Source organism: Oryctolagus cuniculus, chromosome 17, assembly GCF_051225735.1.
Source record: "Oryctolagus cuniculus isolate XC-2025 breed Fujian yellow rabbit chromosome 17, ASM5122573v1, whole genome shotgun sequence".
NCBI classification, from domain to species: Eukaryota; Metazoa; Chordata; class Mammalia; order Lagomorpha; family Leporidae; genus Oryctolagus; species Oryctolagus cuniculus.
Window position 1 is genome coordinate 15,312,315 of NC_142883.1, and position 24,906 is coordinate 15,337,220.

Genomic DNA, 24,906 nt, shown 5'->3' on the forward strand with positions numbered 1-24,906 from the left:
CCTTTTGGAGGCAGTTTCATCAAATGAACACTAAGGAAATGGATGTGAAGGTCTTTAAGATTCTTAGTGCTATCGCTTCTCGGCCTTTTGGCTAAGATCAAGTGTAGATTCTTAGTGCTAAAAAACATTGGAAAAAGGTTCATGTGAATCAGATTTTGAACAAATAAGAACTGATCTCTACTGACTAAACTGAATGATGACTCAATTATATTATCTCCCTACTCCCGTCACAGAACCCTTTAGCCACTTCATTTCCCCCTACTTCTCCAGAATCTTTTTACAAAAAATAGGGTCCATGGAGTCAGATATATCTCTGAACAGAAACTTCTAGAACTGAAGATTCTCAATCTAAAATTTTTATACTTCCTATAATACCTCTTCTCTCCCAAATAAACAGTAAAAATAGGGAGAGGCGACTTTTCTTGGAAAGAATATTTCAATTTCTTTTTGTAAAAGAATTTTTAAAATTTTCATTGGAAAGGCAGAGAGACAGATGCACACACACACATGGAGATCTTCCATTCACTGGTTCATTCCCAAATGCCTGCAACAGCCAGGTCTGGGCCAGGCCAAAGTCAGGAACGCAATCCAAGTTGGGTCTTCCATTAGAGTAGGGACCCAAGTACTTAAGGCATCATTTGTTGCCTCCCAGGGTATCTATTAACAAGGAGATGGATTGGAAGCAGAATAGCAAGGACTTGAAGCAGTCATTTGGATATGGGATGTAGGTGTTCCAAGCAGCCTTTTTAAAATACCAAGTTCCTTGTCAAGGGTTGCTTGTGTAATCACGCTAAATGTGGATTGTTGTGTGCAGTCTAATACTTTTAGTACTCTGACAATATTAGGTGACATGACATATGCCACATGAAAGCACAGATTTTCTTGAGTTTACTATTTTCTAACAAAGCTACCAGCTTTTTCCTTATATTTTACTGGCCATACATAAACATTATATATTAACCTCACTAACTCTTCTTTAGCTCCAATTCTCTGTTTCTAATTTATGGCTAGTCGGGTCACTTAACTACAAGTTACGCTATAGTAGGTTATGTGGTCAGGGAAATACTATTGTGTGACCTTGTGCAAATTACTTGATTCCACTCCATCTCAGTTTCCTCCTCTGTAAAGGATAACCATACACTTGACGGTAATCTCAGGCTTGAGTACTGAGATCATGTGAAGGTATTTGCTTGAAACCTGATAACAGTAAGTGCTCATTAAATGTCAGTAATTATCATGATCTGATCAGAAATACAGGTTGTTTGGTCCTGCCCTCCTTGTCTCTCATTTCTGATAGCTCACCCTGTTCGTCTTTCCACTTTACACACATTTCAGTCACTTTTAGAGATTAAGGCAGCATCATGTATTTACCATCACCTTCATATTTCAATGCCCTCTGTAGCTTCCATAGGCTAATAAATTAATTAAAACACCACCTGTCAACATACGTCTCTTTCCTTACTCAACCTTGATTAGAGATTTCCCATCTCTTACCTCTTTTTTAAAATGTTGTGATGAAAAATGTGCTACATGAGATCTATCTTTTTAAGTGAACAGCACAGTATTGTTGTAAATACAATATTGTTAACTATATGCAAAATATTGTATAGCAGATTGCTAGAATTTTTTCATCTTGCATGACAGATAACTTTATATACATTGACTAGCAACTTCCTACCTTCCCCTTCCCCTGACTCCTGGAAATCATCATCCCACTTTCTACTTCAAGATCATGTTAGATGCCTCATGTAAGTGGAATAAGGCAGTATTTGTCCTTTAGTGGCTGACTGATTTCATGGGGCATGATGCCTTCAAGGTTTATGCATATTATAACAAAGGGATACATGGGATTTATTTTTAAACCACTGTTAAATTGGGGATGATCTGTGTGTGTGTGGCTTTACCCACTATGCCACATACATATATATATATAATACACACACATACTTTATTTTTCTTTATTGCACTTAAGGCATTTAAATATATTTTCAGTGACATACTTGCATAGTTAGAGATCATAATTAGAATTTCTTTCATGTTACTCCATTGCCTTTATTTATTTATTCATTAATCACACTATTTAATGCAAGAAGTGCCTATTAGAAGATTATACATTTTATAAACTTCTCTTTTTATAGGTTATTTCTTTCATGCAGGTCTTGTGGAAAAAAATTTGTTATATAATGTACTATTTGAGTTTTCAAATTTAAAGATACAATTTACCAAACAAGATTTTTTATACAAAAACTAGATCTATGCAGAGCTGCACTATAAGTAGTGATCTGCTTTAAAAAATTATGGCCAGACTTCTCTAAAAAGCATAGACTACTTTCTAGCAAACATATAAAAACATCCAGTTTGAGTAATAAATTTTCAAATTTTCAGGTACTTTGCAAAAGGCCTATTCAAGGGGGAGTAAACCAACCTCATACAAGTTTGTAATCTACCCATTTAATATTCATAAAGAAGTAGTTTCATGTATTCAACCTTATCTTTGGATTTTCCTTCCAAGAAGAAGGCAATTTAATCTTACTTACAAAAATAATACAATGAACAATGATATGGAAAAGACTGATGGAAATATTTCCTCGTAAATGTGAGAGCCAGCCAAGCAATGACCATGATGACTAAGTAACCCCAGGGATGAATGACTCAGTTGGTGTTACAACAGAATTGAGTTTCATGACATGCATCTTAGTCATCTCCATAAAAGATTCATTGTTTCAGAAAAGTAAAGAACTTATAAATGGCGTGAAGCATTGATTTTATTTCGTGAAAATTAAATCCAGTGCTTTGACAAAGCCAAGTTAATTGAGATAGTGTCAATTTCACATAAATTCTGCCAATGAATCAGATTATCATTTGCATATATCTGCTTCAACCTACTGTCTATTAAAACAGCTATTAAAAAATATGAAGCCTCCAACTGCCCTTTTATGTAATGGTATTCAATAAAACTCCTAACAAAACCAACATAAACTGAGAAACAAAGTAATCTGTAATTTGTAGTCTCTTCAAGCAGAACAGCATGATTATAATTCAACACCAGGCAGGATAGGGTCTTGACATTAATAATTTATTTTTTTAATATTTATTTATTTGAAAGGCAGAGAGGTCTTTCATCTGCTGGTTCATTTCCCAAATAGCCACAATGCCTGGACCTGGGCCGATTTGAAGCCAAGAGCCTGGAGCTTCTTCCAGGTCTCCCATGTGGATGCAGAGGCTCAAGGACTTGTACCATCTTCTACTGCTTTCCCAGGCCATAACAGAGAGCTGGATCGGACGTGGAGCAGCCAGGACTTGAACCGGCAGCCATATGCGATAGTAGCACTACAGGCAGAGGCTTTACCCACTGTGCCACAGCCCTGGTTCTAATAGTTGTTAATTTATGCTAAACAGCTACTATTTAAAGTCAATATGCTAGAGTTTGCTTTGTGTATTTTATTTTTTCAAAGATTTGATCATTTTTATTTTAAAGGCAGAGTTATAGAGAGAGAAAAGGAGAGAGAGAGAGAAAGAGATCTATCTGCTGCTTCACTCCCTATGTTGCTTCAATGGCAAGGGCTGGGTCAGGTCAAAGCCAGAAACTTGGAACACCATGTGGTTTCCCACATAGGTGGCAGGGGGCCAACAACTTGGGCCATCTTCTGTGATATTCCCAGGCAATTGGCAGGGAGCTGGATTGGAAGAGGAGCAGCCAGGACATGACTCGGCACTCTCACAGGGGATGCTGGCAGTGCAGGCTGTGGCTTAACATGTTGTTCTCCAACACTAGCCCTTACTTGTGTATTTTAAATCTCACTAGTTTATTTTATATATTGTCATAATGTTTATCCATAAAAACCATTAGCTTCCTTTTCCTTTCAATATGTAGCAAACCTAGTCTTTGTTTTTCTCTGTGGAATTATAGGTTTAATTAAGATGATCAGAAAGAGTGACAGGTTTCAGATGGATAATTTTGAGCATAACCCCACTTTATCATTATGGTAATTAAATTAAAATTGGAACCTTCCAGATAGTTTTAAAGCCTTGAGATAAAAACTATTTTTTTAAAGATTTATTTATTTGAAAATTAGAGTTATACGCAGAGAAAAGGAGAGGCAAACAGAGACAGAGAGAGAGGTCTTCCATCCACTGGAATTGGCCACAATTGGCCACAATGGCTGGAGCTGGGCTGATCTGAAGCCAGGGGCCAGAAGCTTCTTCTGGGTCTTCCACGTAGGTGCACGGGCCCAAGGACTTGGGCCATCTTCTACTGCTTTCCCAGACCATAGCAGAAAGCTGGACTGGAAGTAGAGTGGCCGGGACTTGAACTGGCGCCATATGGGATGCTGGCACTGCAGGCAGCAGCTTTACCTGTTACACCACAGTGCCATCCCCAAGATAAAAACTTTAAAAATGCTGAGGCCGGTGCTGTGGCGCAGCAGGTAAAACTGCTGCCTACAGTGCTGGCATTCTATATGGGCACTGGTTCAAGTCCTGGCTGCTCCACTTCCGATCCAGCTCCTTGCTAATGTGCCTGGGAAAGCAGTGGAAGATGGCCAAAGCACTTGGTCCCTGTCACCCCTGTGGGAGACCCAAAAGAAGCTCCAGGCTCTTGGCTTCAGATCAGCTCAGCTCTGATTGTTGCGGACATTTGGGGAGTGAACCAGCAGATGGAAGGCATCTCTCTCTCTCTCTTTCTCTTTGCTTCTCTGTAATTCTGCCTTTCAAATAAATAAATAAATCTTTAAAACAAACTTTAATAAGGTTAAATTAATTCAAATTAATATCCAACAAAGACATTAGGCTTTGTGACCAGAAAAAGCACATATGGTAGGTTAGCCAGCTATATGAGTATTTCAAAAAGTAAATGGAAAAATGGAATAAAAAAAATTAAGGCTATTTTGGTGTAAACAATTTTTGAAATCCCTTAATAATGTTTTACATAATATGTATTTTCTGTGAACTTTCTTTACTCTGAATTAGTATACAACCTTCTGTAACTATCTTAGCAGCTCAAGTGTGTGCACGGCTGACAGCTAGAAATCCACTAACTTCCTGCAATGGGATCCTGGTCAACGCACTTAGCTGACCTCCTCGCTGTCAGGCTGGATTTTTGGGAGCATCAATTTTGGTAGAACAGCTGTTCAGAACAGCTGTCTTAAAAGTTAAAAAAAAAAAAAAGACTTTTTACGAATGAGGAAATCTTAGTGCACCACTTAAAGTTCCAAATTCTAGCTCACGTTACCCCAACAATTTCTGCTTCAGCAATCAGAAGACTGCTAGCATTACAATAAAACAATTATGATTACTATTAGGACAATTATTAAATTAACTATGTCTGTACTCTTAAACCATGATCACAAACAACTTCATTTATTGAGAGAGCCGGCGCCATAGGTTAATCCTCCGCCTGCAGGGCTGGCATCCCATATGGGCACCGGTTCTAGTCCCGGCTGCTCCTCTTTCAATCCAGCTCTCTGCTGTGGCCTGGGAAAGCAGTAGAAGATGGCCCAAGTCCTTGGATCCCTGCACCTGTGTGGGAGACCCAGAAGAAGCTCCTGGCTCCTAGCTTCTGATCGGCCTAGCTCTGGCTGTTGTGGCCATCTGGGGAGTGAACCAATGGAAGAAAAACCTTTCTCTCTGTCTCTCCCTCTCACTGTCTGTAACTCTACCTCTCAAATAAATAAATAAAATTAAAAAAAATTATTGAGGATCCTAAAAGGCTTTTATTTATATGGGTTAAATTGATATATATGATATTAGAAATTAAAATGAATATGAAATTAAAATGACTATTTGTTAGGTAAGTTTTTGAAAAACATTTATATGTACTTTTATTGTTTTACTGAATATTTAGGCAAAAGCTGCAATGGAAAAGATCCTTGTTCTACTATAGGTACACTGGTATCTGTTTTCACATGTCAAGCCCACTAGGTTATTAGTCAAAGAGATTATTAAGCTTTCTGATAGTAGAAGCAGATATGTGCTATCAATTATCAGTAGTGATGGGAACAAACAAAGACATAAGCCTCAGCCACTCAAGCCCACTGCACAAAAGAGATAATTTTGGAATTTATCCCTTGCCTCTGAATCTCAATTCAGTCTCATGCCCTTCTTTCTTCACTCCTGGCATTCTTCCCCAGGTTTGGAAGCCAGAGGGCCAAACCTGAAAGACCTGTATGGAGAAATTCACCTCTGCCTGCTGCTCCCTACCCCCATCTCTTCCCCCACCCCCAGTCCACCTAAGACATAAAAAAGCCCAGCTCCTGGGGTCAGGTCTGTCTGACACGTGTTCTGTCTGCACACTGGCAGTTGGTCACCCACCTTTTGGGCCTCTGCCACATGTTCAGTCAACGTGCACGCTGGTGGCAGATTTATTTTCTCTGAATAAAGTCGGTCTGGCTACAAATTTTTACCTTGTCTCCTCTCAGTTCTGCACCTCAAGTGCACTGGGGTGAGGCTTGTGATTGGTTCATCCCCCTTTTTAAGGCCTGGGGTGTTTGGTCAGTTTCACTCGCTCAGGGGAAATGTCCATTCGCCATAGCTTCGGACTGCAATGCTGGTCTAAGCCTGGGAATTCTCACTCTCTCCTCTTAGAAGACCCAGAATTTAGGTTCTCAGTTGGGGTTAGTCTTTCCTGAGGGCAGCCTGTGAAAGGACTCTCTTTCCTCAGGCTGTGTTTTGCCTAATCCATGGAAGACTCTCTTTCCTCAGGCTGTGTTTTGCCTAATCCATGGAAATTTCTCACATTTCACCTGACTCCCCTTTGTCCTGTCTCTTTTATTTATTTATTTATTTATTGACAGGCAGAGTTAGACAGTGAGAGAGAAAGACAGAGAGAAAGGTCTTCCTTTTTCCACTGGTTCACCCTCCAAGTGGCCACCACAGCCCGGTGCCTTGCGGCCCGTGCGCTGTGCTGCGCGGATCCGAAGGCAGGAGCCAGGTGCTTCTCCTGGTCTCTTATGGGGTGCAGGACCCAAGCACTTGGGCCATCCTCCACTGCCTTCCCAGGCCACAGCAGAGAGCTGGCCTGGAAGAGGGGCAACTGGGACAGAATCCGGCGCCCAACCGCGACTAGAACCTAGCCTAGTGAGCCATGGTGTCAGCTGTTCTGCTTCTTAAAAAGCTAGCACAAGCTGGGCCTGAAGGGAGTGGTTAATTTGCTCTGTACTAAAATTTGGCTCAGAATGGCCAGAATTTGGCACCCTTTATCTCCAAATTCTCTGCAACATTAATAGTTTTACACAGAGAAACGGCAGATGGTCAGAGGTCTCACATCCCAGCTTTTTTCCTCCTTCGGGGTCAATTTTCCTCACTCCACGTTCTCATGGAGGAAGAAGGCCTGGAGGCTCCCCTTAGGTTCTCCACCTCTCCTCCCTCCACCCTAGGAGCCCTGGACTCAGGAACAGCGCCCTTGGCCCCCTCCACCCCTCTTCTCTAGCCCCTGCTCCTCTGCCACCCCAATGGCCGCAGCAGGGGCAGTTGTTGCCCCTCTACTCTCTTCTCCCCAAGTCTCTCTACCCAGTTCTTCCCAAGGAAGAAAAACTCATTGTAAGCCTTCCACCCTGCCACTCCCTCCCTCATGACATCCTTTCTGACATCTTTCATGACATCTAGAGCCTGCAGATGACCCTACTCCCTCCCCCATCCCAGGCCCTCCCCAGCCTCAGCCTCTCAGACTGACCCACCTAATTCCTCACTGGATCCCACCCTGCCTCCTGCTCACACATGCTCCCGAACTGCACAACTCAAACCCTTCCTCCCCGTGAGGGAGAACTGCACAACTCAAACCCCTCTTTCCCTTGAGGGAGGTGCTTGTAGTGGAAGGCCCAGTTAGGGTCTATGTGCCTTTCTCTCTATCAGACTTTAGATTGAGGGATGTCTACGATCATCTTCAGAGAATCCCTCCAAATATCTTAAGGGATTTCTCTGCCTGACTTAGTACTATAGCTTAACTTGGAATGATCTCTAGTTTTATCCTCTACCTTAACTCCAGATGAATCTGAATGAATCTGGCATGCTGCACCACCAGGCCCCAGACAGACCCCCAGAGGCTGCTCGAGCCAGCCCCAGAGCCAACCCTAACCCAGACTGGACTTACCAACCTGGGGACCTGGGGCTATAGGCCTGATACCACATGATCTCATGCCTGCTGGCAGCTATGGATAAGAACAGCCAAAAACATGTTAACTATGAGAAGATCAGAGAGATCACCCAGGAACCCCATGAAAACCCCACTGTATTTATGTCCCACCTGATAGAGGCATTGACAAAGTATACTAACACTGATCCCAGTTCTCCACAGGGACGGCTGTTTTTAAATTCCCATTTTATGTTCAAGTCAGCTCCATATATCTGTTGCAAACTCCAAAAATTACAAGATGGCCCACAAGCCCCGGAGAGGGGTCCACAGATGCGGTTTTTGTGTTTTTAACAACAGAGATGAGGAATTAAGGACTCAGAAGGAAACAGAAAACTAAAGTTTCAGACGTTTGTCTCTGTAATCCATCAAGACCCCAGTCGCAAGCCAAGTGCCACCTCTAAGGGGTCCTGTTATCAGTGCAGCAATGCTGGGCCCTGGGCCAAGGCCTGCTCCAACTCGAAGTCCAGCTCAAGGCTCTAGCCCTCCTGGAGCCTGTATTAAATATGGCGATACTGGACATTACGGCCAGGAGCTGCCCTAACCCGAGGCCTCCCCCCTACCTAGTGTCCCAAGTGTGGACAATGGGGTCACTGGAAGATGCACTGCCCCCAGGGAGGGAAACCCCCCTTTCTAGAAAAGCTCTGTGTTTAAACCCCTCTGGCACAGTACATATCATCTCTGTTAACATAATGAGGAGGCCCGGGTTTCACAGCCACCATCGCAGAGGAGTCCAGGGACCCAAGGGTAATAGTGCCAGGCAAGCGAGTTTCTTTCTTGGTGGACACTGGGGCTAGTTTATCTGTTTTAAATGAATATTGTGGTTCACTCCTTCCTTCCTCAGTCACTACTGTTGGCATGAAAGGCCTTATCGAAACACCTAATAAGACTTCTCTCTTAGGTTGCTCCTTCGGAGATACTACTTTCCTGCATCCCTTTCTCATTCTTCCTAACTGTCCCATCCCCCTTTTAGGCAGTGACTTTCTCCACTGCTTGGGGGCATCTGTTGCCATTCCCACTGGGGATACAGCATAAATCTTCATACTTCACATTATGGACCTTTCTCTTCCCCCCTCTCCGTCCCAGACTCCCTCCCCTCCCTTGGTTAATCCTATAGTGTGGAACATGTCCCACCCAGTAATTACCACCCACCATACACCCATTTATATCTCTCTAAAAGACTCTACAAACACTACTGCTGTTCCCCAATATCCTTTAAGCCCAGAAGGCCACAGAGGTCTAAAACTTATTATAGATTGTCTCCTCTGAGCTAACACACTCATTCCCATCCACTCTTCACATAACACACATATACTTCCAGTCAAAAACTCAAATGGCTCTTATCGCTTAGTATGGGACCTCTGATGTGTTAACGCCACTGTCCATCCCACATATCCAGTTGTGCCAAACCCCTATACTCTCTTCTCCCAAATACACCCTATAACTTCTTTCTTTTCCATCCTGGACCTAAAGGATGCCTTCTTCACAATTCCTCTCAACACATCTTCCCAATCACTCTTTGCCTTTACCCGGTCTGACCCTGATACTCATCTTACTCGACAGCTCAGATGGACAGTGTTACCCCAAGGTTTCCAGGATAGTGCCCACTTCTTTGGACAGGCCTTCCAGAGAGATCTAGCCTCTATTAACCTTTCCCCTAGTACTCTTCTTCAATATGTTGACAAGAGACTCCAACATACCACTAGTCTTTGAACTTTCTAACTGAAAAAGTTATAGGGTATCTCAAAATAAGGCTCAGCTAATTTCCACTTCTGTCACCTTCTTGGGACTTCTTGTGACGTCAGACACTCGTGCAATCCCTCCAGCCTGAAAACTGGAAGATGGACTGTTCCTTTCCCATGTACTAAGCATAACCTCCGCTTGCTTGGGACTTGCAGGATATTTTTGCATCTGAAATTTTAAACTTTTATCTTATTGCTAAACCTCTAAGAAGCTACCAAGGGTAATCTAGATGAGCCCTTGCAAGAGACCATTCCTTTGAGAACTCATTCCAAACCCCAAAGAAAGCTCTTCTACAAGCACCTGCCCTAGACCTTCCTAACTCACTTAAACCATTCCTGCTCTACATCCATAGCTCTAAGGGGCAAGCAGTCGATCTCCTGGCCCAAAAGGCTGGAGACTCTATTACACCTGTGGCCTATTTCTCCAAACAATTAGATGTGATTTATCAAGGCTGGCCCCAATGTCTAAGGCCATGGCGGCCCTTCTCATACCTGAGGCCTCAAAACTCACCCTTTATCAACCTTACAAATCTGGTCCTCCCAGGGGTTGCAAGACTCCTTAGCCTCCAGGCTTTTCAATCTACCCTTCTCCAGAACACCATTAAATTTAATTGCTGCTCTTCTCTCAACCCAGCTGCTCTCTTCCTCACCACCTTCTCTGATCCCCTCAAATCCCATTCCCGTCCTAACTTCCTTGTTTTTTCCCTGACTACATTTTACCACTTCACAGACATTCCTATTCCAAAAGCCCCAGATTGGTTCATTGATGGTAGTGCTTCTAAAACTCCTCCTTTTTCCAATGGATATGCAATAATTGAGGGATACCATGATGATACCTCCTCTTCTTTCCCCCATTGGGTCATAGAGGCTATGCCCATACCTCAAGGCACTACCTCCCAACAGGCCAAACTGTTAGCCTTGATTCAAATCTTCACCTTAGCCAAAGGAAAGACAGTCAACATATACACAGATTCCCGATATGCCCATAATAGTATCCATTCCAATGCCCAGATATGGCAAGAAAGGGGCCTTCTGACAGCCCAAGAGACCCCTATAATAAATGGCAAGCTGATTAATGCTCTTCTTGATGCTGCTCAGCTGGCAACAAAGCCACTATTATTCACTGCAAAGGCACCAGAAAGACAAATGATACCTATCCGAAACCACCAAGCAGGCTGATCTGACAGCTACAGCAGCAGCATGTGGAGAAACAATCCCATCTTTTCTCTTTAACTTAGCTCCGTATATTCAGACTTAGAAATCTTTCAGTTTCAACAACAAGGGGCATACAGGAAGGACTCATATTCCCTTCTTCTCTCCAAGTTACCTTTCTAAAAAATCTCCATTTTCTCTATTACTCAAACACAAACTCTTTTTTTTTTTTTTTTTTTTTGACAGGCAGAGTAGACAGTGAGAGAGAGACAAAGGTCTTCCTTTTTCCGTTGGATCAGCACCACGCTGATCTGAAGCTAGGAGCCAGGTGCTTCTCCTGGTTTCCCATGCGGGTATAGGACCCAAGCACTTGGGCCATCCTCCACTGCACTCCCGGGCCATAGCAGAGAGCTGGACTGGAAGAGGGGCAACCGGGACTAGAACCCGCCACCCTGACCAGGACTAGAACCCGGTGTGCTGGCGCCACAGGCAGAGGATTAGCCTATTGAGCCACGGCACCAGCCTCAAACACAAACTTATTATTCACTTCCTGAGATCATTCATATACCTAACTCCTGCCATACGGAAAACTGCATAACATATCTCAGACAGGTAGCATCTACCAAACTGCTAACCTCAACTTTAATTTCAGGCCACCCCCATTTTCCACTCAACAGTCCCGTGGATCACTCCCAGGAGAGGACTGGCAGGTTGACTTCACCCAGTTAGGTGAACAGATTACCTTCTGGTTATGGTGGACAACTTCTTGGGCTGGGTGGAACCTTTCCCTACCACTAATAAAACAGCTTCCACCGTTTCCACTATACTATTAAATGATATTATCCCAAGATCTGGATTACCGGTTTCCATTCAATCAGATAATGGATCAGAGTTTACTTCTCAAATTATTTAAATAGTATCTGCCTCTCTTCATATCTCCTGGCATTTTCACTTTCCCTATCGTCCACCCTCTTCAGGAAAAGTAGAATGGATGAATGGAATTTTATTGTATTTTTTTTTTATTTGACAAGTAGTTATAGATAGTGAGAGACAGACAGAAAGGTCTTCCTTCCGTTGGTTCACTCCCCAAACGACCACTACAGATGGCACTGCACTGCTCTGAAGCCAGGAGCCAGGTGCTACTTCCTGGTCTCCCATGCGGGTGCAGGGCCCAAACACTTGGGCCATCCTCCACTGCCCTCCCAGTCCACAGCAGAGAGCTGGACTAGAAGAGGAGCAAACGGAACTAGAACCAGGCGCCCATATGGGATGCTGGCGCCGCAGGCAGAAGATTAACCAATTGAGCCATGGTGCCAGCCCTGGTATTTTTTACACAGAGAGAGGAGAGGCAGAGAGAGAAAGGGAGAGAGAGAGAGGTCTTCCATCCACTAGTTCACTCCCCAATTGGCCACTATGGCCAGAGCTGTGCTGATCTGAAGCCAGGAATCAGGAGCTTCCTCCAGATCTCCCACGCAGGTGCAGGGGCCCAAGGACTTGGGCCATCTTACACTGTACTCCCGGGCCATAGCAGAGAGCTGGATCGGAAGTGGAGCAGCCAGGACTCGAACCGGTGCCCATGTGGGATGCCGGTGCTTCAGGCCAGGGCATTAACCCACTGCGCCACAGTGCCAGGCCCCCGATGAATGGAATTTTAAAACAAACTCTAACTAAACTCTCTGCACAGGTCCATTTAGACTGGGTAAAACTTCCTTTATCTCTCTTAAGAATTAGATCTCTTCCCCAATGCCGTTAAAGCTTAGCCTGTTTGAAATTCTCTATGGAAGGTGTCCTCTTTCATCTAACTTCCGTCCCCTTACAAAATTCTGAAGCTAATCCTCCTCCTCTCACTTTCCCTCTTCTTACCAAAATGTACTCTCACTTATGGACCTATGCAGACACACATCTACCCAAACCATACCCTATACCTCGTGACTTTTCTCCTACTTTTCAACCTGGTGATTGGGTTTATCTAAAACAAAATGAGGCTGCTCTAAAGCCAAAATGGAGTGGGACTGACCAGGTGATGTTGACTACCCCCACCAATGCCAATCTCAAAGGGCACCTCCCCTGGATATATTTTATTTCTTTAAAACTAGTAACAGCTCCCTCATGTAAGTCTACTCCCACAGGACCCACCACTCTCAAGTTGATACAGCTTGACACATACAAGTTGACACTTACAAGAACTATTTCATGTCCCTGACAATTCCTGAATTCCACAGATCTCTTCAAATAATTCAAACTCTGCCTCGTTTTGGTCAACTTTTCTGCCATGGACAATGTCTCTAATATCTCCTTTTATTCTCATAATCATAGTGCTCCTATTTCTACCATGTACAATTAACTTATTCCAAAGGTTCTTGCAGGAAGGGATGACTGCTATATCCCAAGCCATCACTCAGGAATGACATAAGACTGCTCTTCTTCAGTCAGAGCACAGACATCCCATTCTGTGTCAAAGCCCTGAATCAGCAGGAGGTAGCCAGAAAGAAACTGGCTCCCAACCCCTTTATATACTCAGAGTCACGACTGATGCACAAGGACAGAAGCCTCAGCCATTTTAGGTTCTGGCTGCCACTGCCTTTTTTCAGGAGACCAGTTCAGCCTCACACCCTGTGTTGTTCCCCACCCCACCCCCTGCGCCTTCTGCAAGTTTGGAAGCCAATGGGCAAAATTTGAAGAACCAGTATGGAAAAGCTAACCTCCACCTACTGCCCCCACCCTCACTCCCAGCTCACCTAAGATATAAAAAGGCCCAGTGTGCTGGGGTCTGGGCCCTCTGCCACACGTTTTTTTGGTCTGTGTACACTTTGGCATTGGTAGACCTCTGCAAGTTTATTTTCTCTGAATAAATTCTTTCTGGCTGTGAGTTTGTATTCTGTCTCCTTGCTCTTTTTTGTGTTCTTTTCCTTCTATTTGGTGCTCCCTATGAGGAGGCACCAATTTCCCCTCTTTTCCTTACAGTACTAAGAAGAATCCTCAAAAAATAGAGATTTATGAATTAATTTTTGTTTTCTATGTAATACAAAGTCCACAATTCAATAACTGGTAAACCAAAATAAAACCAACAATGACAACATGTTTTTCCGTAAGAATATGCAAGGTGATGTCAGTGTGGCAGGTTTTTCACCAAGTCTGAATGTCTGCATAAATCAGTGTTTCTGTCCTATTTTCTCTATTATAGCTGTGGATTACGGATTTGGTATAAATCAGCTATTTGGACTTTTGATTACATTTATTCATGGTTTGGATGGGATCATGAAGTAGGCAGGCATACAGGTTAAAGTTGATTAGGTTTGTGAGTTGGAAGACCATGCCTTCGCCACGCCTTCACCATGCCCCTGCGTGACCTCATGACCCTACCTGGACATACCTGAGTGCCCACCAGCCAATCAAGTTAATTAGCCACTCCCCTTTGAGAGTGGATTAAAAGCCTGAGACAGGTGTGTCTGGCCCTTTTCCTCCCTCCAGTAGGGGGCTGGCTCTAGCCCTATGCCTCCAGGGCACGTGGCCTTTGGACCACCCACCCTAGGTTACCTGGCTCTTCCATGAGGCTGGTTCCTGGTACTTGGTATGAATCCAGATTTACCTCTCTCTTTTAGATAAAGCTCTCACTCTCCTATGCATCTTTCACACTAAACAAAAGCCTAAAATGTACCATGCTGCCTCGTTTATTTATGCCAATATTTAGAATTCTTCTCTAAATATTAGGCAAGAACCCACTTGGGCTTATTAATATTGGGGATTTATTAATAAGCATATGGTGATATCGTAAGGCACCCCAAATTTTTATAACATATGTGGCTCCCAGACTTGACCTCTGGGGAACTTTAAAAGGCCACATTTCAATGTAATTTTAACGGGTCAAATTCTGATATCAATCAGTCTAAAGGATATAATTCCATTTTCTAGACATACACAGTGTCATATATCAAGTAACTGGCAAACTGAAGAAATGGCAAGCAGAATGGACAAAGGATCAGAACTAAAACTATGATTAAAGTTACCAACTAACTATTGCTGAGGAGACTATGGTAATTCTAGCTAGACAGTCAATTATTTTATGCTTCTACTTGCTTAGCCATCATTGAAAAATTGGCAGCATAAACACATCCAGAAGGGTCACGAGGCATGTATGAATTCCTTCTCATGGGAGTTAATGCATGTGCCACTATACTGCCTGCGGAAGGGGGAAGAAGAACAAAGGAAAGATGAAGAGAATTTATAAGATAATATCAAAATGAACCTGATGAAGCAGGGCTGTGATGCTAAGGAAAACAGGTACTAACAGGTAGGTAGTAGGTACTGGAGAAAGCAGACTATTGTTGGAGTTACCAGAGACAGTTTGGTTCATTTTGAGCAAACAGGAGACCCGGAGACGCCAATGATAAGTCCCTCATCTCAACTGTCATCATAACAAAATTAAAGTCCTCGAGAAGATCAACTTCCTCCCTGTGGGAGCATGCAGCATGCTATAAAGAAGGTAAAGAGACAGTGCCAAATGGCAAAAGGATGAGCTGTTTAGGTGTTGCCAGGATAGGATTAGAGGTACCGTCTGAGACTCCAAGAAAATGAAAGGTTAGAAATGGCCACTAGAATGAAAAGGAAAGAAATTCCCTAGAAAATGTTTGATTCTTAACATGAAATTCACCAGCAACATAGCTGGGCTAAAGGTGGCTGACCATCATTTCAGAAATACTGGATCTTAAAAATGTTATTTCCTTCATTTCCATCAGCCATTTCCATTTACTTTATTTCACAATTTGCAGGAAATCAATACCTCCAACTGTTGGTAATTACAATGCCTTTCTATAGTGGAATTAACTGGCTGTAAGCTAAAACAGAGCTTGAATACATTTACAAATAGGAAACAAAGGAACTTTTTGTCTCTTGCCCATTTCCATTTCTTTTTGTTCCTGGGCACAGCCCTCCTGTGGTTCTAACCTCTTAAATCCTGCTGTGTGCGTACACCGCCCATACTCTGCCTTGGCATTCGAAGAGAGGTTCTCAAGGGTGTATGTCTCTGCTCATCCAGGTAAGCAAGGTCCTCCAAGTGGGCAGAGCTGGTGGCTGACAAAACAGGAAAGTTTTGTTAGAACATGTAAGCTCAGAAAACTTTTTTTCAGCTTTGGAAAACTTTAGAATCAGGACTTACTCAAGCACAAAATACATATGTATAATATATGCTAAATATAATACATTACAAGCCTTAAAGAAACTAAGTCATTTTTTAAAAACTCAAAACCTTAATTTCACTTGCTATATAAAGATATGATATCATAAATCTGCACCTGGTAAACCTTAAACAGAGGAATATATTTCCTATTCAAATAGAGAAACAAGCAAACTAAACAAACATAAAAGCTCGGTTCATAAAATTAGTAGATAATGGTAAAGATGATTTGAGATTCAAAGTAAAAGACAAGGGGTGGGTGTTGTGGTGCAGTGGGTTAATATGGCACTTGATATGTTCACCTTCCATATTGCATTGGCATACCTAGTTCTGGGAGACAGTAGATGATACCTCAAGTCCTTAGGTTCCTGCCACCCATGCGAGAGACCAGATAGTTACAGCTCTTACATCCATGCTATGTATCTATCTTATAGTTCTCCCCACTAGCCCTGCATCTCACTTTGCAGTTATTCCCATTAGAAGTAGAGTATACTTCCCTGCCTTGCCTTTGGGTTTGATCATTTGACTCATCTGACATGGTATATTATTAGATATGACACAGGAAGGGTTTAAAATGTGTTCATGTGGATCAGGTGTTTAGTTCAGCAAATAAGATGCTACTTGGGATGCCCACATTCCATAGCAGAGTGCCTGAGTCTGAGTCCTGGCTCTGCTTTCCTGCTAATGCACACCCTGGGATGCAGCAGGTGATGACTCAAGTACTTGAGTACCCATATAGGAGACACAGATTGACTCCGGCTTTGGTCTGACCCAGCCCCAGCCACAGAGGGCTGGAGAGCGAACTAGCTAGTGGAAAAACTCTGTCTTACTGTCTCTCTCTGCCTTTCAAATAATAAGATGATAAAAAACAAAATATGCTTGTGTAATTGAATTTGTTCTTTCTGTTTCTTTCTTCACTATAAGAGAGTATGTGCAGTTAGTCCACTGTCCCAGGAGACATCAGGCTGATCTGAAGCCAAATTCAGTCTAGATCAACAAGCTCCTAAGCAACCTGAGATGCACAAAAATGATCATTTTAAGCTGCTATATTTTCAGGCTAGTTTGTCACACAGCATTATTTTAGCAGTGTGATACACTTGTTGATATTTATGTACCTGAGCATAGCTATAGGCTGTAGTAGTTTGAGCTTCACAGGGGCAGGGACCATGTCTTATTTATATTTTGTTCTCAATAATTACATGATGTTGGCATAAAAAATGCTTAACTTGTTGAAAGGGGACCAACGGCAGCTCTGACAAGTATGATTTCAAGAACAGGCTAGCTGACTCTCCTTTATTTCATCCAAAAATGTAGAGGAAAACGTTTTCTTACTCTATAACTGGCAAATGGCACTAGCTTTATTTGGCCAAAAAGGGAGAATTAGCTAATGTCAAGAATGACTACAATGAGAGAGATATACAGTTATGTGTTACTTAATGATGGGGATATGTTCTGAGAAATACATTGATAGGCAATTTTGCTATTCTGTGAATATCACAGAATATACTTAAAGAAAGACACCTATGATATCACTATGTGATATAATCTTAGGTGACCACAGTTGTCTATGTGGTTAATTGTTGACTGAAATGTCATTATGTGATGCATGATTGTAACTCAGATTTGATTATTGAGAAATTGAAGTGTCATTGTGTGAAATAAAATGATTGGCATGTTTTATGGTACTTTAATTCAAAAGCTGCAAAATAAATTTTTTAGAAATGTCTGAACTAGCTTTTATAATACAATTTTGAAATGTCCAATGTTTCTAGACACTTTTGAAAATTACTGTAAGGAATGTCAGGATGTTTCATGTCCACCCAAGATCTATGTTTTCTATGCTCAACTGTGAGAACTTGAATTTATTTAAATTGTGGACACAATTTCTATAAGGATGTAAGTCTTTGAAAACTAGTCTAGAGAATTTAAATCATGAAAGAAAAGTCAAATGCCATGCTGTATGTAAGACAGAGGAAGACAGCACCAGAGGAACAAAAAAGAATCTTGGTTGAGCTCTGCATTCTGAAATTAAAACAATCCAGAAGAGATAATTATTTAATCTCTTATTTAAACTGTTACTCTAAAACTATTGCAAATGATATTCTATTTTGACTTTGTGATTTGGATCTTTCCTATGTTTAATCTGATGCCTCTTGCTCTAACCACAGTCTATTTTCTTTTGTTTGAATTTTATTGAAGTGCCTATAAGCTACCAAAAAAGGGAAGGACCACTTGAGATTCAGACCCTTCAAGAATAAAGATTTCAGGGACAGGTGCTGTGGTGCAGCTGCTTGGGATGCTCACATCCTATTATCAGAGTGACGAGAATCGAGTCCTGATTCTGCTTCTGATGCAGCTTCCTGCTAATGTGCTTGGGAGGAGTAGTGATGGCCCAAGTACTTGGATTCCGACTACCCACATGGGAGGTGTGGATGAAGTTCCTAGATCCAGGTTTCAGACTGGCCTGTTCCCCATTGTTGCAGGCATTTCGGGAGTGATCCAGTGGATGGAAAACTCTCTCTTTCTCTCTCACCTGTCTTTCTGTTGCTGTCTTTCTTTAATATATATATAAAAAGGGAATGGGGGCCAGTGCTGAGGCATAGAAAGTTAAGCCTCTGCCTACAGTGCTGATTCCTTACGGGCATCTGTTGAAGTCCTGACTGCTCCACTTTTGATTCAGCTCCCTGATAATGTGCCTGCAAAAGCAGTGGTAGATGGCCCAAGTACTTGGTCCCTTGTGCCCACTCCTGGATTTGGCCTGGCCCAGCCCCAGCTTTTGGGGCCATTTGGTGAATGAACCAGTGGATGCAAGATTCTTTCTCTTTCTCTCTTTCTCTCTTTCTCTCTCTCTCTCTCTCTCCCCTTCCCTTCCCTCCCCCCCCCCTTCCCTCTCTGTATCTCTGCCTTTCAAATAAATAAATAAATCTTTAAAAAAGGGGTGGGAGAGATGAAGATTGCAGACATCCTACCAGGTAAAGAACACTGACTATATGTGGTCTTGGCTGACAGAAAAGGAAATGTGAAATTCATACTAGACAGAGTTAAAAATAGAAAATTCAGCTTCATAGGTGGCAAAATGAGAAAAATAGCAGTTATACAAAATTTCTTCCTTGGTTGTGTGTGTGTGTGTATAAATTAGATACAAACCAGTCATATGAGATAGGTGTTGTTACAGTATTTAAACACAAAGTGGCTGTTGGAACTAATCGTATTTTAAGGTGCTAAAGGTGTCTTCATTTACATGAAAAATACTTACATCTTATTAAAATACAATATTTATTTAAAATGTTTGGAGGTTCAAATGTCTGTCTGGGAAGACTGACTTTTTAAATTGTTAAGCTACTAGCTTCAGGTTCAAACCTTGTCTTCTACTCTAATGTATACACTGTTTTGCGACACTGGGCCTGGGCCTCTGCAACTCCTATCTCTACTTTCTTTACTAGCTGCTTGTTAGGGTCTGCCAATAACGGCCATCAGGGAAAGGCTCCTGGAGGAAGGATTTGCTCCTTCCTGCTTGCATCCTGTTCCCGTCAATGTTACTTTAGTCTTACTTGTTCAGCCCAGCACTGGTGGTTTGTTCCGGTAGCAGCAGTTGAATCCAGTGTGCAGTATTTACCAGAGAGGTTGGACTAGCCTCACCTTGCACCTAAGAGGACCAGGACCAGGGGCCAGCACTTTTTCCTCAGAAGTCTGAGTCTGGTCTCCATAGAGCCATCCTAGGAGTTCAGAGATATTCTTATCAGCTAAGCAGGGTCTCTTTGGAGTTTTAGTTTTGTGGGGTCTTTACTCAAAACTTGCATGATTTAATTCTTAATTTCCTATTCCCTCAGGCCCAGAGGTAGTAATTTCTTGCAGTTGCTAGATCCCTGGTCATTCAACATTCTCTTTTTACTTTTTCAGGAAAACCTAGTTAACAGTTGTTTTATTGTCAAGTTTTCTGTTAAAATAATGATGTGATTTCTGTCCCCTGACTGGCTCCTAACTGGCATAGCACAGAAAATAACTGAATAGCAATTCCTTTCATATATGTGATGCTGGTAACAAAGCAGTATCACAGAATACAAACGTGAAAGGAATCCTAAAGATCATCTAGCCCAGAGGTCGGAACTACAATTTGTATACAAAACCTGGCTTGTTGCCTGTTTGTTAATAGTTTTACATGAACAGAGCCATGCTTATTAAGTATTTTTTTTTTTTTTTGACAGGCAGAGTTAGAAAGCGAGAGCAAGAGAAAAAGAAAGGTCTTCCTTCTGCTGGCTCACCCCCAAAATGGCCGCTACGGCCCGTGCTGCACCAATCCGAAGCCAGGAGCCAGGTGCCTCCTCCTGGTCTCCCATGGGGTGCAGGGCCCAGGGACTTGGGTCATTCTCCACTGTACTCCTGGGCCACAGCAGAGAGCTGGACTGGAAGAGGAGCAACCGGGACAGAATCTGGCGCCTCAGCGGGACTAGAACCCGGTGTGCCGGCGCTGCAGGTGGAGGATTAGCCAAATGAGCCGCGGAGCCGGCCTACTTAAGTATTCAATTACAACAGAATTAAGTAGCTGCAATTCAGGTCCTGTGGCCTGCAAAGCCTACAATATTTACTAGCTGATCTTTTAATAAAAAGTTTTACTAAAACTTGATGAGATCAAATCCCTTCATTTTAAGATTAGAAAACAATGACTGACCTGTCTAAAGTGAATAACTCAGCTAGGCATCTTGAGTTGCACGCCAATGAGGGAACTCTTCCTCCCCCTACTGAAGTTAAACAAGTTTAATTTTTTTTTGATATAAATTAACAATGAATTGTTGACTTTATTTCAAAAGCAGACAGACACACACACACACAGAGGGCGTGGGAGGGAGAGAGAGGGTGAGGGCAAGGGTGAGGGAGGAGTTGGGGAGGGGGGGGGAGAGAGAGAGAGAGAGAGAGAGAGAGAGAGAGAGAGAGATCCTCCAATCACTGGTTTATTCCACCAAATGAGCTCAACAGCAGGAATAGGGCCAGCTGAATCCAGAAGCCAGGAATTCTATTTGGACGTCCAGTAGAGGCGGCAGGGGTCCAGGTATTTAAGCCATCATTTGCGTGCCTCCAGAAAGCATCAGCTGGAAGCTGGGTGGGAAGCAGAGCAGCCAGGCCTCAAACTGACACTTTGAAATGTGATGCAGGTGAACCAAAGTGGCAGCTTAACCCATGTGGCACAATGCCTGCATAAGGTACTTTTTACACTGAAAAACTAATGGGTAATTTGAAAAGAAATATAATCTCAATGAAAATCTTCTATTCACATTGAAAAAAATTGAAATTAAAATTAACAGCAGGGTGAGTAACAGAAATTTTTGGTTACCCTTATGGCAATATTAATGTCACAGTACTTAATTTTAAAGCAACATTTTACCACAATTCTTTTACTAAAATGGTTCATATGGTAACACACTAAAATGGCTTGGTGGGTTTTAATGAAATGAAAATATATTTTTCATTGTGCAGAAATGATAGAGAAATGTACTAAATGAAGTAGAACAAAAATTACAGAAAAAAGCCTGGACTCAGGTATCTTTAAAAAAATCACAAACTAATATCCTAAAGATTAAACTACAGGAGATCTATACTTATGAGTACAGATTTTCTTAGTAAAGAATTTTTTTGAAGATTTATTTTATTTATTCAAAAGAAATAGCTGCTGAGAGGCAAAGTGGAAGATAGAGAGCAAGCTTCCATCTGCTGGCTCACTCCCCAAATGGTTGGGCCAGGCTAAAGTCAGGAATTTGGAATTCCATCTGGTATCCCATGTGGGTGGAAGGGGCCCAAACACTTGGGCCATCCTCTGCTGCTTTCCCAGGTACATTAGGCAGGAGCTGGACTGGAAATGGAGTAGCTAGGTCTCGAATCAGTGTTGGTATTGGAAGCCAATATTGCAGACTCTGGCCTCCATTTCAATTTTTTTTAATTAAAAAAATTTCTGGAAGTACTTTTAGCTGTAGATTTAGTTCCACATGTTCAACTTATATTAAAAATTTTTTAAAAATTTTATTTGAAGGAAGACAGAGAGAGAGAGAGAGAGAGAGAGAGAGAGAAAATATCTTCCACTTGTTGGTTCACTCCCCAAATGACCACAACAGCCAGGGCTAGACAAGGTTGAAGCCAGGAGCCAGTTCTATCCAGTTTCCCATGCAGATGGCAGGGATCCAGGTAATCAGGCCATCATTCACTACTTCCCAGCTATAATATGGATCAGAAGCATAGAGTAGATGGGACTAGAACCAGGCTCATGGAAATGGCATGGGGTCTCTCTCGTGGTGGCTTAATCCATTATGCACAACACCTGCCCCTGAATTTAAATAAAAGCTCATGATAACTTTTGTTAAAAGATATAAATGTTTAGTGTGGACTTCACAAATTATTACTAATCATCATCAGAAAAATCCCTAAGAAAATGAACATGAACCATCACTTTTTATTTGCTTCACAAAACCATGAAATGTACTAAATGTGTTTTCGAATAAGCACATTGCTCAATTTTAGCCAGATGACATTAGGACAAGGCAAATATTGCCATCACTGAGCTCAACGACCATTTTACCCATTCACAAATCTAAACACTTACAGGTAAACTGAACCAAGGGAAAGCAGTGATACACAGCATCACGTACAGTAGCTCTGGAGCAGATACAGGACTTAGAGCTGCACTCATTAAGTGGGAGACTAAAACTTTAATCTGGGGCTGCAATGCAATTATGGTTGGAATAAACACTCATTTTTTTTCTTATTTTCGCAATTATTGTTTTTTTTTTTTATCTGAATCTGTTTTCTTTACCAAATAATCCAAAATTATTTTCACCACTTTTTTATTATTAAATCATTTTTCTCTTTAGTTCTATTTATAGATTCTCTCTGCTTCATCATTTTCAAAATTCTTGGTTCCCTCAAATACATTACTTAAAGGCATACGATACAAATACTGGAAAGATCAGCCAGGAGACATAGAATTCTGTTAGCTGTTGCTCTTTGTTCCCTTAGTTGTATCTAGTTGTGCTCTTCCTCATGGTCACTTGAGTATCTTCCATTTGCCAGTTATTTTCTGCGAAAAAGTCTATGTCATACCGTGTCCAACTTGCTCTCCCTTTTTTTTTTTTTTAAAAGATTTTATTTACTTATTTGAGAGGTAGAGTTACAGACAGTGAGAAGGAGAGACAGAGAGGAAAGGTCTTTCATCTGCTGGTTCACTCCCCAAATGGCCGCAACAGCTGGAGCTGTGCCGATCCGAAGCCAGGAGCCAGGTGCTTCTTCCTGGTCTACCCATGTGGGTGCAGAGGTCCAAGGACTTGGGTCATCTTCTACTGCTTTCTCAGGCCACAGCAGAGAGCTGGATTGGAAGAGGAGCAGCTGGGGCTTGAACCAGTGCCCATATGGGATGCTGGCACTGCAGGCAGAGGATTAACCTATTGTACCACGGCGCCGGCCCCATCTCCCTTTTCTTAAAAGATGGCTCAGGCTCCACTTCCTCTACTTCCTTCTTTGATCTCCTCATCAGAATTAACTGCTTCTCCCTTTTAGCTACCACATACATAAAAGTATATTTCTATTTAGGATTTGTGTTATTCTCTAGTTATTTATGTTTGTCTTCCCCCACTAGAGTAGGTTCTTGATGGCAAGAGGCAATGTCTGATTCACTATCAATTAGTCTATCTCTTCAGAGTAAATCAGAGTGCACTGGACAGAATGCTCAGTGCGTAAGTGGAATGCAGACTAGCCCTACTGACATTTAGTAATCTGCCTGGCTCTATCCTCATCATTCTCATCGCTTTGTTTCTTATGTTTAACAGACATCACTACAATAATATGCTTAGCTTCAATGATGTTCACACTATCTTCTTTCAACACTGCTATCATTTACTTTGTCCACAGTATATATAACCTTTATCACTTTATATAAATTACTTATTTATTATGTTTACTTTACTTCCCCCAGTCGGAATGTAAGCTCCACGAGGATGGTAATCTTTATTTTATTAATTGTTGATACTTACAGCACCATGAGCAATATCTGCCACAGTAGCACATGATCAATAAATAATTAGCTAATGAACAAATAACTGCATTAAATGCACATTCCATATTTCAGGTACATTTTAAAAAATCAACAAATAACTAACTTTTGTCTTACTGTGTTATTTTGAAGGAGGTATCTACAGCAACAATGCCTTAAATGCCACCATCCCATCAAAACACCAATGACAGCTCTATAAAGGCATGTACTATTACTTACAACAAAGTTGGATTGCCAAGGTTTTTGAAATATTCTGCCAAGTTAAATTCATACTGTAACACTTAACAAACACTTTCCAGCTACAAGTGTAACAGATTCTTAGGTAAGTTCAAGTGAACTGAAGAAACAGAAAAATAAATCTTCAATAAAAATGTTTATATAAAAACAAAAAGCTTTCAGAAGCAAACCCCCAAAAAATCTACCTTTAAAATGTCTTCTTTTTAAAAGAGAAAGGAAAAAAGAAGCATTTTTTTGGGGGGAGATTTTATCAGATTAGAACAGCTGAGGATCACTCTTATAGAGTATTTAAGCAAGATGCATTTTGGAAGTTAAAATAATTTAAATATACCACAAGTGGGCATTAAAAAACTGCAGAAAAATTTGGAATAACATATTTTAGAGACAATTTTATATTGAGTTTGGAAGTTGTCTGAATTACTTCTTCTTATATTGCAACTAACGC

At 41.7% G+C, this 24,906-nt stretch overlaps 1 protein-coding gene across 23 annotated transcripts in view; it reads right to left on the reverse strand.

Annotated features, from left to right (window-relative positions):
• Positions 1-24,906, reverse strand: part of TANC2 (tetratricopeptide repeat, ankyrin repeat and coiled-coil containing 2) — a 439,275-nt gene that overhangs the window by 130,194 nt on the left and 284,175 nt on the right. For all 23 annotated transcript variants that reach the window (XR_007911352.3, XM_051825098.3, XM_051825097.3 and 20 more), the window contains one exon: positions 15,964-16,089. Coding sequence is in view for 22 of the 23 variants with exons in the window: in XM_051825098.3 (XP_051681058.1) it covers positions 15,964-16,089 (126 nt within the window). In the remaining variant the exon portion in view is untranslated. The remainder of the gene's footprint in view (positions 1-15,963; positions 16,090-24,906) is intronic.